The sequence below is a fragment of the Alligator sinensis genome, unplaced genomic scaffold (genome assembly GCF_000455745.1).
Source record: "Alligator sinensis unplaced genomic scaffold, ASM45574v1 scaffold198_1, whole genome shotgun sequence".
Lineage (NCBI taxonomy): Eukaryota > Metazoa > Chordata > Crocodylia > Alligatoridae > Alligator > Alligator sinensis.
The window spans coordinates 688,191-701,013 of record NW_005841906.1 but is presented as its reverse complement, the minus strand read 5'-3'; the positions used below and the strand labels follow the sequence as shown (position 1 = coordinate 701,013).

Genomic DNA, 12,823 nt, shown 5'->3' with positions numbered 1-12,823 from the left:
CCTCAGGGTACATATATCAGAGTTTAAAAACCACTGCCATACAACATGTGACTGCCCAAGGAGAATGCTGAGGCCAAGTTTAAAAATATAAGAACAAGACTCCATGAGGAATACAAGACGACCCAGGAACTAGGTTGGGGAGAAATGTGTATGGGCTATATACAATTTAACCAAAGACTTCCCTGGGCACAGGTTGCTCTATAAATACCCACTAGTAGGTATTGACATGTTTTCCTGAAGCATTTTGGTATTGGGCAACCTTAGGGCATTTATACACATACTTTTTTTCCCCTGGGACACACTGGAGAGTCTGCTCCGCACAAGCTGAGGTGAGCTTCACTGCACTGCGTGCAGTTCTGTAAGTGGCAAAATGTGCGTCAACAGGCAGAAAATGGCAGCGGCGTACTTTTGAAATAAAGCCCCTCTGAGGTGCAATGCAAAGCACCTTTAAAGCGACACATGCATGTGTAAAAATGCCCTTAGAGACAGGCCACTGGTCCAGTTTCTATGTTCCTCCGGTGAATGAGAGGGCTGGACAGAATGAGTTAGCATCTGCGGAATATTATAGTGCTGTACACAGTTTTGCAAATATATCATAACATTTTCCTTCATGCATTTCATTCAAAGGATTTAGCTGGCGATATCATCAGCTCCATTCTTCCAAAGGAAAAGAGTCGCAGAGAGAGGAGGGGACTTGTTCAAGATCACATAGAGGCAAGCGTGGCCAAGCCCGGAACAGGACCCAGGTGACCTGCCTCCCAGACCTGCTCTAACTGCCTGACCCTGTTTTCCTTTCTGTGAGCAAGTTGAAGGTCAAGCGTATGAACAGACAAGAGTGTGTATGGAGGCACCTCTAGTATTCAGTTCCTGGCTGGCTTAGCTGCTAGGGGGCACATCTACCATTCTGGAGAGAACAGCAACATTTCTCAGACATCTGTCTCAAGGTGACCAAAGACTGGATAGACAGGTTGGACTGCATCCTGGGACACGTAGTTTCCGTAGACCTCACTTTTCTGATTAAGGAGAGCTGGGTACCTCAGGGGCCATATGCGGACTATCCCAACCTAATTCCTCAACTCCTTATCCTCAGCCTTTGTACTGCTATCATAGCCTGCAAGCTGCTCAGAGTGCAGTTGGGTAGTGCACAGTGAGAGCAGCAGCTTGTCCCTCATTTTTGCTGGAATCCCCAGTGCTGGGAAAGCCAGAGAGGACTGGCTGAGCTCCCTGGAGGCAGGCTCGGCATAGCTTTCTCCATAAAATTCAGCACAGTCTGTGCTTCAGGGGCAGGTGGGAAATCCTCACTTACCCACGAGGGGAAACCAAAGCAAAACAGGGTGTGGGGGCAAAGATTGGGGAATTGCTCTGGGCTGGAAGGCAGAGAGCAATAGAGGGGGAGGAGGCAGCTACTTCCTGCAGAGGATGAGGATGGGGGAGGCCAAGACACTGAGTGCTGTGTATTAGTGATTTCCCCTCAGCGAAGGAAACTACATGGTGGAACATACTGGGAAGGTGGGGGTGTACTAACTGAACCATGTTTCCTGTGGGTCACTTGGGGTGTCATTCACTTGCATGGCATGAGCCAACTAGTTCTCTCATAGCTGTATCATAGCACTGGAGGCTGCGGGGCTGGAGTGCACAGAAGGCTCTCAGTCTCAGACCTGGTCCCCTGGGGTTTAGCTCCAAGGCCAATGGAAAGCAACAGGTGCCCTACCCTTTGGGGGGCTTTGGGCCAAGTCTGGGGTTATTACTGCAGAGTATTTCCATCAGAAGGAGACATTACTCCTCCTCTTGAGCCCAGGGAGGCTAGCTCCTGGGGAGGCTGGGGGTGCTGAAAGCAGCGAGTGGAAAAATAAATGTCTGATCAGGCAGGAAAGGGAGTGAGTGACTACCTGAGGGAGAAACTGGACAGTAGGATACTCAGAGAGTGAAGAGTGGGGAGGTCTGTGAAACTCAACTGCAGAAGAGACCTCTCTGAAGAGCTGGGTCACAGAGAAGGCCCCACGTGCTCTTGGGCAAACCAGACTACTTCTGTAGCCTGGTCCCTGCATCCCACAGCACGTGGCCATGGCAGATTTTGAAGCAACTTCAGAATGACTCTGGAGATGGAGAACGGGGCAGTGCAATGGGCTGGGTTGTTCACTTGGATATTTTATATCAACTCCAGTTGTCACTGTGCTGGAGTGCTCTGGGGTGAAAAATGGAACTGAACCTCAGTTAAAAGGGGAAACCTAGAGATTTTGGGAACTAACAGAAGACAGCTGCTTCCAGACTTGGTGAGAGGGAAGGAGCAATCTGAGATTGTAGGTTAAGCATGTTAGCTGGATGCTTCTGTCAAATCAGCAATGAAATGGTGAACAGTGCTCACATTTATGCTGTCATCACTCTGTTTCAGGGTTAACATCCCAGATGGATGAACAAGGAAGTTCATTTCATTATAGCTATTCTTTCAGGTTCTCTGTAAACTCGGGCAGGCACCCGTGGATTGGCTACACTTGGTTCATGTTATCTTGGCAACAATCAGGGACTGCATTTAATGGAAGCTGAGATGCTCAAGCCTAATCCTATAGCAAGAAATGGAGCCCATGGCAGTGAGCTCACAAGATAGAACTCGCTACTGAAGCATGCAAGGCTGCCTGGTAGGAGACTGGGCTGCTGTTCTGGACCAAGACAGGCAGCTGTGTGGCAAAGGAGCGGCTGCAAGTGTTAAGAGACCTTGAGAAGTGATGGGAAAAAAGTGGTAATGGGCGGCTGACACCTTAGGTAGAAGGATGGATGAACAGAAGGCAGGCAGGAAGACTGGAAATAGGAAAACTTGGTCCCCATTAGGGGTGCTAGATGATGACAGGACCAGATGGAGAGGAGCCCAAGGGAGGTCAGGAGCCCAAACAGGGACTGAGAGGCAAGCACAAGAGAAGCCAGCAGAGGAGACGCAACTGGTCCTCATTGACGACTCCCCAGAAAAGAGGCTTCTGTGACACAGAGGAAGGGAACTGGGAGGGCCCAGGCTGCCCCCCAAGCATCCTGGCAGAAGAATGGAGAAGAGCACGGCAGCTCCTGCAGAGTGGCCTGATCTCCCCACCACTCCCGCTGCTGCTGCCTGGAAGCGAGGACACAAGCGAAAGGCGATTAAAGAAGGACTTCAGGGACGTGGGGAGGGAAATGAGAGGAGCAGATTAGAAAGAAGCCTGAGGCTGAAGGTGCAGATGTGCCACTCCCTAAGGGAAGGAAGGGAGTCCCCTCTCTGCACAAATCAGGGCAGACCCTGAGCTAAGCCTGAAGCCCTTCAGTCCCAGAAGCCTTCTGTCCTGGAGCAGAGAGGGATTAGCAGCAATCCCTGCAGCTCTGCAGTTGGGTAGCTATGCTGTATCCCGGGGCCTTCCTTTTCCAGTCAGGCGACACAGACCAAAACTGTTTGGAGGAGAGCAGTGCTAGAGGGATCCACTTAGAGAAAAGAGCAGAAATCAAACCTGACTGGCCAGACTCAACACAAAAGAGGGTGGTGGTGATGTGAAGGGAGTGGGAGACCGCCAGTCTAGAGCCCCAGGGCAAGTGTGAATGCCAAGAAGGGGAGGCGGTCACTGGGGACATGCCTGGAAGCAGCACTGCACCATTACAGGAAGGAGGATACAGAAGGGCTCTCATACGCCCCTTCCTGCGAACACTGTACCCAGGGATGCCAGAAGCCCCTGCAGCCAGGCCCCCTAAAGCAAGACTGAGCAAAGCACAAGCAAAACGTGCTCTAGGCTGAGATCCTGCCCTGGCCCCTGCAAGCGGGTCAGGATGAGACCTGTCAGGCCCATCCTGTGGGACACAGTGCCTGCGCAACTATGACTCACTCACCGTGCGGAGTCTGGGCCTCGGCCTCAGGCACGGGGAAATAAACGGGCACAGGATCCACAAGGGGGAGCTCGTGGGCAACGTGTTGCCAGGCAGATTAGGCCCAGGCTGGCGGCTGAGCCAAGCAGGAGGCAGCAGTGTGGGCGGGATGTGGGACAGGACCACTTCTACCTGAGGGCTGGGGTCCGGCCTGCTTCCTCCCTCCCTGCCCATGAAACAGAGCCATCCTCTGCTCCAGCTTGCACAGAGGATGGCTGGCATGGGTCTAGGCAGCAGGAAGAACAAGGACACAAGCACACAAGCAAGCCAGCACTTCTCTAAGATGAATGTGCCACCTGTGCTAGTTAGGAGTGATGCTGTGCAGGGAACAGTGCCCTAGGTCTCAGGCTGTGAACATCAGGCCTCAGTGGCCAGCAGACCAGCTGCAGCCCTTGCAGGTTTCTCCATACCTGTGTGCACAACACACCAACGCAACCCTACATGGAGACACAGCTGGGAAGAGCTGCTGTCAGCCCTGGGGTGGAGGTGGGGGAGAGGATAGATCCAAATTGGGTTTTCCTTGCTCAGCTTCAGCAGTTGTTAGCTAGCAGCCATCAAAACAAAGCATATCATGGCTCAGGCTGTGAGATCCCCCTAGGCAGCAGAGAGAGGATCCCTGCCAGGGCAGGACGGGGAGGAGGGTGGAACAAGAGAGAAGAAAGGGGCGAGCAGGGTCAGGGGACTGGTACTGCCTTCCCAAAGAGATTCTGTGCTGGGCCCTGGGCGTGGGTGCCGCTGTGCTTGTGCTTCCAAAGAGCTTGCAGGACCTGTCTCCAAGTGCAGCACCATAGCTGGGCCTGTGCCTCTCGCCAGCTGGCATCATGGTGGGGGGTAGGGGGATGGGAAAAGGGCCACAAACCTGGGTGTGGCACTGCATGCAAGGTGCGAGAAGAAAGTCAGATTGCACAGGCTGGGAACAGCTTGCTGCAGAGCCTCATGGACTGCATGGGTCAAAAGCAAGAAGGGCAGCAGGATGCCAGACAAGCACAAATCCGGTCTCCTTGAAGAGACCCCTGCCCTGCCCAGCAGGACTACATTAGTGGGAACCCCGAATTTCAAGGCCAGGAGGTGATGAATGGAGGGGAATGTGCAACTGGGCACTGACCCTTCCTATATAATCCTAAGTGAGACAGAGCACGGGGCAGCCGATTTCCCCCAAGCAAAGGCTAGACGCAGACCAAGATTGCCCTGTGAGGACCAAGTTGGGGCAAGTACCAGGGTTTCCCCATGCCATGCCCAGAAACAGCTTTCAAGATAGGGTTCAGCTCACCTGTGGAGCTGGGCACAGCTGAGAAGAGAAGCTCCAGTTTGCTGGGCTGATGCCTATCAGCTCCTCCTGACCCTGTTTTGTGCTTTGCAGTGAGAGCTGGTCCCCTCCCGCACAGCGCTGGCTGTCTGGCCAGGGACAGTAGTGCAAACAAGACCAGATGATCAAATAGATCGCTGCTCACTAGGGTGGGGACAGGGCGGAGTGCATGTTTTGGAAAAAAAAGTTGTCAAAATGTGTAAGGATGTTGGCCCTGCTGGAAGCAGGAGGAACATGTGTGTGCACAGGATCTATCTAGGCCAAGCTGCTAGGCCAGCAGTTGTTGCTGGGGTTTTGCAACAGGCAGTGTCTGGCCAAGGTACCGGATGGTGCCTTCCATAGCTCTACCAGGAAGCACATGCCTGCAACACTGGCTGATGCTGGAGTATGAGCTTAGGGAAGACAAAGACAGTGCCATCCCCTGGCACAACTGCTAGGTTTAGGGTGCATGGGGAGGGGGGAGATGAAGGCCAGGCCCTGCCCCCCATAGCAGGCTGGCCACCTCAGGGGGTAGTAGGGAGCAAACTCCAATAATCACACCCCTGACCTACCAGGCCCTCTCCAAAACCAGGTATCTAGGAAGACCCCCACCCCTCGCTGGTCCGGTAGCACAGCTGAATTGATTGGCATGAGGAAAAGGCCTTGCTGAAGAGAAGGCACAGTGAGGGATGCCTGTGGAGTCAGAGGGCAACCTGTATTCGCAGCTGTTTCTTCTGGAGGGACAGAACCAGACTTCTGGCTCCTGTGCCTCTGAACATGGGGATGGAAAAAGCCCCTTTCCATTCCCGCCCCAACTGTGTGGTGGCAATGAACTGTAGTCTGAGTCAAGGGCTCCGAGAGAAGCCCCTCAGCACCACCATCCACAGATGTACAGAGGAGGGGTGAGCAGGGTGGGGAGCAACCAGCCTTTGGGAGGTGGGGGATGGGATGAACAGAGGTGTCCCTTGTCCTGGTTTCTGCAAACACACACGTTTTGGAGTAAGGCACAGTTAATGCTGGGGCAGCCTCCAGCATCACAGGGCAGGCTGCTTCTTGTGGGGACCGTCCTTTAGAGGACAGGGTCGGATATCTGGGAAGGAGAAGGCGAGGGATGGGGCTCCTTCAGATGTGGCATATGGAAAAAAGGGAAGAGCCTGCATCAACTGAAACACACAGACCCTAAAGCCCTAACTCCCAGCTACTCAGATTAGTCCAGAAGCAAGATTAAAAACTGCAAAAGAAAAGGCAGGAGAGAATGACAGGGAGAGGGAGAGAGAGAGGTAAAAGAAAAAACACCCTGAAAAAAACCAGCAACGTACTATTCCCGCTCCTCTCGCTCTGTCTGCCAGTCCCGCCGCCTGGGAGCAAAAAAAACAGAAAAGGAAGGGTTAAAACCATGGGAACTCTCAGGCACACGCAGGGAACCTCCTCTGTCTAAGAGGACACCTCACCAGGCAGCTCCTTGCCATCCTGAGGAGAAGCCTGTCCACCAGCAGACGAAAGGAAGAAAATAAAAGGCAAAAAACCTTGCTTTTCACAGCTCGGTTCCGCACCAGGCTGCAAGTGCCCCAAGGCAGGGAACCTTTCATTTTTGCCTGTGAAATCCTACATGAACCTTTGGGGCTGACTCAGTAATGCACTTCCATTAGCTCTGCAGTGCAGCTGGGGCTCTCACATGAAGGGGTTGTAGTCTTGGAGCTGCAAACTTGATGGGAAGAGTGTGTGTGCACATGTGCAAATTTGGGATTTTGCAAAAGAATCTGCACTACCATTTAAGCAACTGCTTCCCTGGACTTCATGTGCGTCTGTAAAATTCCAAACCTTAAAATGCACTATTTTTCTCCTGAGCAGAAAGATGATGCAAGACATGCACGCAGCACCTCAGCATGGACCTCTACAGTCTCTCAGTCCTATCCCACATCAGATTCCCAAGCTATGGTTTGCAAATCTGGCAGAAAGCATTTCCCACTCCTACTGCCCCATTCCTCCTTCCCTACTGCACTCCTGCTTCTCACTCCTACTGCCCCACTGTCAGGGGCCTGGAGCCCAGCAGCCAGGATGTGGGGTCCTTCTTGCCGGGCAGGATGCCCCTAGAGCAGCTCTTGAAGAAAGGGAAGATGCTGAATGACCTTCAGGAGCTGTGCTCTCTGAGGTGGAGCAGGAGCAGCAGCATACAAGCTGAGCCAGCTGCTGTAGGACCTGGGCAGGCAGGATAGCCTGGACAGGCAAGGCCAGGACCCTGCAGTGCCAAGTAAGAGAAGCTCTCCTAGTTCAGCTTCCCGTTTTTCCTCTTTTGATCTTTTGGTTGAGCTATTCTTATACACTCAGGTCTCCCTGACAGCGCTGGTGTCTGGCCAGCACGCTGACAGACAGGGACAGATCCCCCTTCGCTGCAAGTTACATTAGGACAGAGGACACTTTAGGAGAAGCAGCTCCACCTGTCCTGGAGACAAAGGCCTCGGGCCAACTCCTGCTTCCGCTGACAGCAAACCCCATTGACTCCCCAGGGAGCAAGGGCAGCTGGTGCATCCTGCCTGGCTCTTCCCTCCTCCCACCCCTCTTCAGTGTCTTATAGCAGCGCATGTGATTACACAGGCAGTGGGAATGTTTTACATGCCACAATGCCCCTCTTCCACAAAATGAGGAACAAACCAAATAATTTTGGTGCAGGATGGAGGGCTGAGGACCTTGACAGCAGGGAAGCTGCTGTCCAGGAACCTATAGGAACTACTGTTTGGGCCCAGGGTGCTGTCATGCTACCTTCCTCTCATCACACTTCCCCCCCACGTCAGTGGAGGCAGATCATGGCCCACGCACACTAAGTGTGTGAAGGCCCAAGTCAGTAACTTTCCTATCCCAACACTGCTAGGGAAATTGGTCCCATAGGTCCATTTAGAGAAATTATTTTCCCCTTATGATGAAGACGCTGACTCTTCTCTTAGTCTCCTGATTAGGAACTGAGGAGAGGCTCTCTCCTGTAAGTCCTCTTAGCCCCCCTTTTCCTCCTCATATACTTTAGAAGCAAACTCTAACCTAAGGTCTCTTGCACCAGCTCCCTAAGGTTATATGGGGAAATGGAAAGGGAGCACTCACTGTCCCTATCAAGGATCAGAGGCGATGTAGGAAACCCTCAGCCCAAATATTTTAAGTACTGGGGGGGAAAAAAAAAAAAAAAAAGTCTGACCTGTATGGAGGGTGTCCTGGCAGCAAATCACCAGATGGGCAAAATGTTTTAACTGCTGCCTTAAAATGTGCCCGTGTAATGGGGATGGCAGGACAATCCTTTTCCTCCACGGTTCAGACATCAGTGCAGGAAACACAGTGCTTAAGGGCTTAGATCAACCATCTCCTTTGGGATGCCTGTTGTGATCCCCCCACCCCCCCATGAGGCCTGGGCTTCAACATCTGCACCCATAGTTACCAGCATGAAGATGCTTCACTTCACTTGAGAGCCAAAATGTTTTCCAGGGAAGCAGCAGCCCAGCCACCTCTGCTTCATCCCAAGGATGGGGATAAGAGCCTAACAGAAGGCTGGGAACACTGCTCACCTGGCCTGACACAACCCTCCCTTTCCCTTGGATCCCCTTTATACTCACTGCCTGCCCCCCTCCCCGCCCCAGGGTCTCACCTCTAGCACCCAAGGTGCTCAAACTCCAGACCTCAGCCAAGAAGATGCATCTCTCCTTCAGCCCCTGGGGACTGCAGCTGTGTGCAAAGACTCCAGAATCACCCTCCCCACCCCACACCAACACTCACAAGCCCATATAAATGGCCCTGCTATTGAGGCTTAGGGCATGTGTGAAGCAATGCTCTGGTCTCAACACCTGCCTTGTTGGGGGTGAATGAGGGGCATCAGCAGGGCTGGAGAACTGTTGCTTGGGAGTGAGGGGCCTGGACCTGTGTTCTGTGAGTGAGGGGGGCAGAGGGAGCTCTGATTTTCCATGATAAAAACCCAAAAATCAAATACCAAAATTTATAGGTATTTAGCATTTATTTTATTACAGTGATTGAAGCACTGGTAGGCTTCCAAATCACTTTAAAACACTGTGGCCAACTGATACCTTCCTACCTACCTACCTATCTATAGTGGCCTTTCATTTTAATCACAGATTCGTGGGTTTTAATCAGAGAATTTACAATTTTTTATTAGGGAAAACCAGGATCCCTGCTTATAACAACTGTGCTCTGGTTGTGAAGGGAAAAAAAGCACTGGCATTTCCACATCAGCTGCAGTTCTTTATACAGACCACAGCACCCAGGCACAACACCATGACTTGCAAACAGGGACTGCCAAAGGCAGCAGCCTATACAACAAGCCTGAGGGCAGGGGTGAAACCCAAGCCTTGACAAAATACAGGGGGGAAACCCAAGCCTTGACAAGCTATGAGATGCTAGCACATGATCCCAATTAGGGTACATGAAGGCAGGGCATCCATGATATCAGGTCTGGGAAACAAAACTGGAAGGAAAGGTTCGTGTCAGGGGTTTGGGCACTGGGGTGATGGACCGATTTTCCCTGGGGAAGCAGAGGCCATGCAAGGAGATTCAAGGCTTGCATAGTTCTCAAAGGGGTCAAGTAGATTTAGAGAGAAACTGCCTCCCCCTTGCTCTGCCCAGGGAAGAAGATGGATGCTAACCCTGATGACCCGGGAAGTCTATTGAGAACATACATATTGGAGGAGCCAGCTCTGACAATGAGCAGACTGGCTGCTGGAGGAGGAGGGGACAGGCAGCATGGTCTAGGCCTGTGACTGTTTTCAAACTGGCAGCCCCTTCCTTATTGGGAGTCCACATTTCTCACCCCCCCCCCCACAAGTAAAATCTTAGTGTAACTATCAGCAGCAGCAGTGCTCAGCCACTGTAATTCATTTGTGGGTGTGCTATGAGAGGGTGAGAGAGTGTGAGACCTTCTTCCTGAAAAACACCCATCTTAATGACTGGGCCCTGGAGTAGAGACTAGAAGCCCTGAGATGTGATGGAAGAAGTGGAGTTCAGCTCCTTGCCTCAGAGGTACAGGCATTCTGCTTTATCCTGGGAGCAGACACCCCTCCCTGCTCGGAGGCCCCTCATCTTCCTACCCCATGACTGCAAGGGAGGCTAGTGCAGCAAGTGACATTGCCAGTGCATGTGATCAGCTGTGCATGCTGGTCCTGGGCTTCCCACCCCACGCTGGCAACCAGATGCTGCTCTCCCATTCATCTCAAGATCCAAATTCAGATTAGTTTCTTTCTAATGGAACAATCCCATGTCTCCCAAGCTGAATTGTACATGATGACTCCCCTCCCTTCCCTTCTTGGTTCCTTGGCACCATTTTCCCTTGTGTCAGCAAGGCCCACAACTCGCCCCACCCACCCAGGTAAGGAAAAAGGGGCACAGACATAGAGCTGCAATTTTTTATCTGCTTTTAATCTAGTCCCTTGTTCAGCATTAAAGGTAAATGACTCTCAGCGATTCCTTCTGTTGTGTGGTATCAAGAGGTCAGAAGCAGGCTCATGAGGATTGGAACATGCCAGAGAATTCAACTCTCCCCAAGCCTCATGGAGCCAGGCAAGAGGAAGGAGTGCTTCAGTTCAGTCCAAACCCCGGCAACTTGGTATGCCTAGTGCAGGGCCATGTAAACACACCCAAGTTAGCTCTCAGTGAGCATAAGGACTAAAAGCAGTTTAGGTGCTCTGATACAGTGGTCTATGCCAACACTGCAATACTGCTTTGGGTCCCTGAGTTAGCTTGGCTATATCTACACTTAACTGACCCAACAAAGAGCAGTGAAACACAAGTCAGCCCAGTAGCTCATTGCTATGGAGAGCAAAGCTGAGTGTGTAAATCCACATTCCTCTCCACAATGGAATTAGCATATGGGAAGGGACCTGCTTTTACTAGAGGGTGTAGAAGCCTAGAGAAAACAGGGAAGCCTTTATAAAGACCCTCTAGGAAGGAACTAAGCAGCGGGTGACTTTAGTGTAAGGGAGAATACATCAGAGATTGTCTGCTAGCTGGGATGTTAAACAAGGGATTTCATTAGAATAATGAAAGCAACATTGCCCAGAGTCATGCTGCCTTTTTCCCTGTTTCACTGTGGATCTAGCTCCCTGCTCTGGCTGTAAAGTAAAAGGAGACACATCCTCCATCATTAACGTGCAGTTTACTCTTCCATTTCAACAAGGAAAGTCAGACTTAGCAGTGATTGATAGACACTGCCCTCCCCACTGTACACAGACGCACGCACACACACACACGCTTTGTCTTCACAGCACCATGCTCAGTCTTTCAGCAGGTGGTCATTCCATGCAGCCATGCTTTGTTTAAGCCAAGCTAAATATTTTCAGATTAAGATGACATATACTGCTCTTCCTTCAGTGACTGTACCTGCCATCAACAACCCCCTTGCATCCATGCTCTAGACTCATAGGACTCAGAGCTCCACTTTGGAGCCATCCACACTTGCCTGCATTTCCTTCCTTCCTCAGACCTAATACTGTGATCAAGCTGCATAAGAAGTTATTTGAAAACTCAGTGCCTGATTCCCAGGTACACTGAGCAATATGTCAGTCAGCAAAGGCACTTCCCATCGCATGACTAGCAAAGCTGTTCTGGTCACAGACCTTCCCCTTCTCATAACCTTTCTCTAGTCTCTTGTCTGCTGACCCTCGCTTGGCCACTTCTGCTTCCACAGGATGCCTTGGAGAGTTTGCAAGGCACAGTGCACAGCTCACTCTGTAGCTGTAGGACCCATAAATAATGCATTGCAACTCTAGAGCCAAAAAGCTGCCAGGCTTTCTTCTGTGTGGGGCTGCAGGTGGAACAGCAAAGGGCTAGCAAGCTGGGCTGCAGGGACCTCCTTTGTTTCTGGGATTTACAGGGGCCTGACTATCCTGAATACCACTTTGACCCTGTCCTCACTGCCATCTGGGTGCACAGTTAGAAGGTTTATCATCTTGCTACCCTCATCTTCTTTGTCCTGCTGTCTCAACCTTACCTGTCAGCATCAGTCACCAGGGCCAGGCGTCCATAGTCCCATGCCACTTTACGCAAGATTGAAAAGACAAACAACAATGCCTGTAACAATATAAAGGAAAAACTGTGAGGCCAGGCCCCTCCTGCAGGTGACACCTTTCCTCAATTGCCATTTGTCTCTACCTGCCCCAGAGAAGGAACAGTGGGGGAGGACAAAGGAAGCAGCAGGAACTGGGGTTGGCTTGCTCCTGTGGAATTTGGCCCTTTTGGCTACAGGACACCACCACAACTCTGGGAAGCCAGGATCCAAGGGGGAGAAATTAAGTAGTGTTTGAGCACCCTGGGGATTCAGGATCCAATGAGGGCATGTCTCAGCCTCGTGGTCAGCCTCACTTCAAGCCATTCCCAACCTCTATGGCTCACCTCACCATTTTCATGCTGCCACATTTGGGTCACTCTTGAGCACGCCATTAACTGGGGCTGCAGGGCACTTGGCACAAGTCCAGGGCCATAAAGGGCCTGAATCCAAGTCTGGTTTGCCCAGGTCTGCCAGGGAAACTGGAGGGCTAAATGGCTGTGGTGCCTATATCCTACCCAGCACCACACAGCAAGCCAGCAGCAAAGCTGAGAATGGAACCTAAGCATCCCGGTGCTAACCAACAGATTGCACTCCTTACCCTGGGATGGGAACTGGGCTTGGATATCCTG

General features: G+C 51.8%; 1 protein-coding gene across 6 annotated transcripts in view; it reads right to left on the bottom strand.

Annotated features, from left to right (window-relative positions):
- Positions 1 to 12,823, bottom strand: part of TMEM63B (transmembrane protein 63B) — a 69,946-nt gene that overhangs the window by 23,158 nt on the left and 33,965 nt on the right. For 5 of the 6 annotated variants that reach the window (XM_025197796.1, XM_025197795.1, XM_006018564.3 and 2 more), the window contains exons 3-4: positions 12,138 to 12,217; positions 6,481 to 6,519 (exon numbers count right to left, since the gene is read on the bottom strand). In XM_025197796.1, the coding sequence (XP_025053581.1) occupies positions 6,481 to 6,519; positions 12,138 to 12,217 (119 nt within the window). The remainder of the gene's footprint in view (positions 1 to 6,480; positions 6,520 to 12,137; positions 12,218 to 12,823) is intronic. The other variant, XM_006018566.3, reaches the window with a different exon arrangement.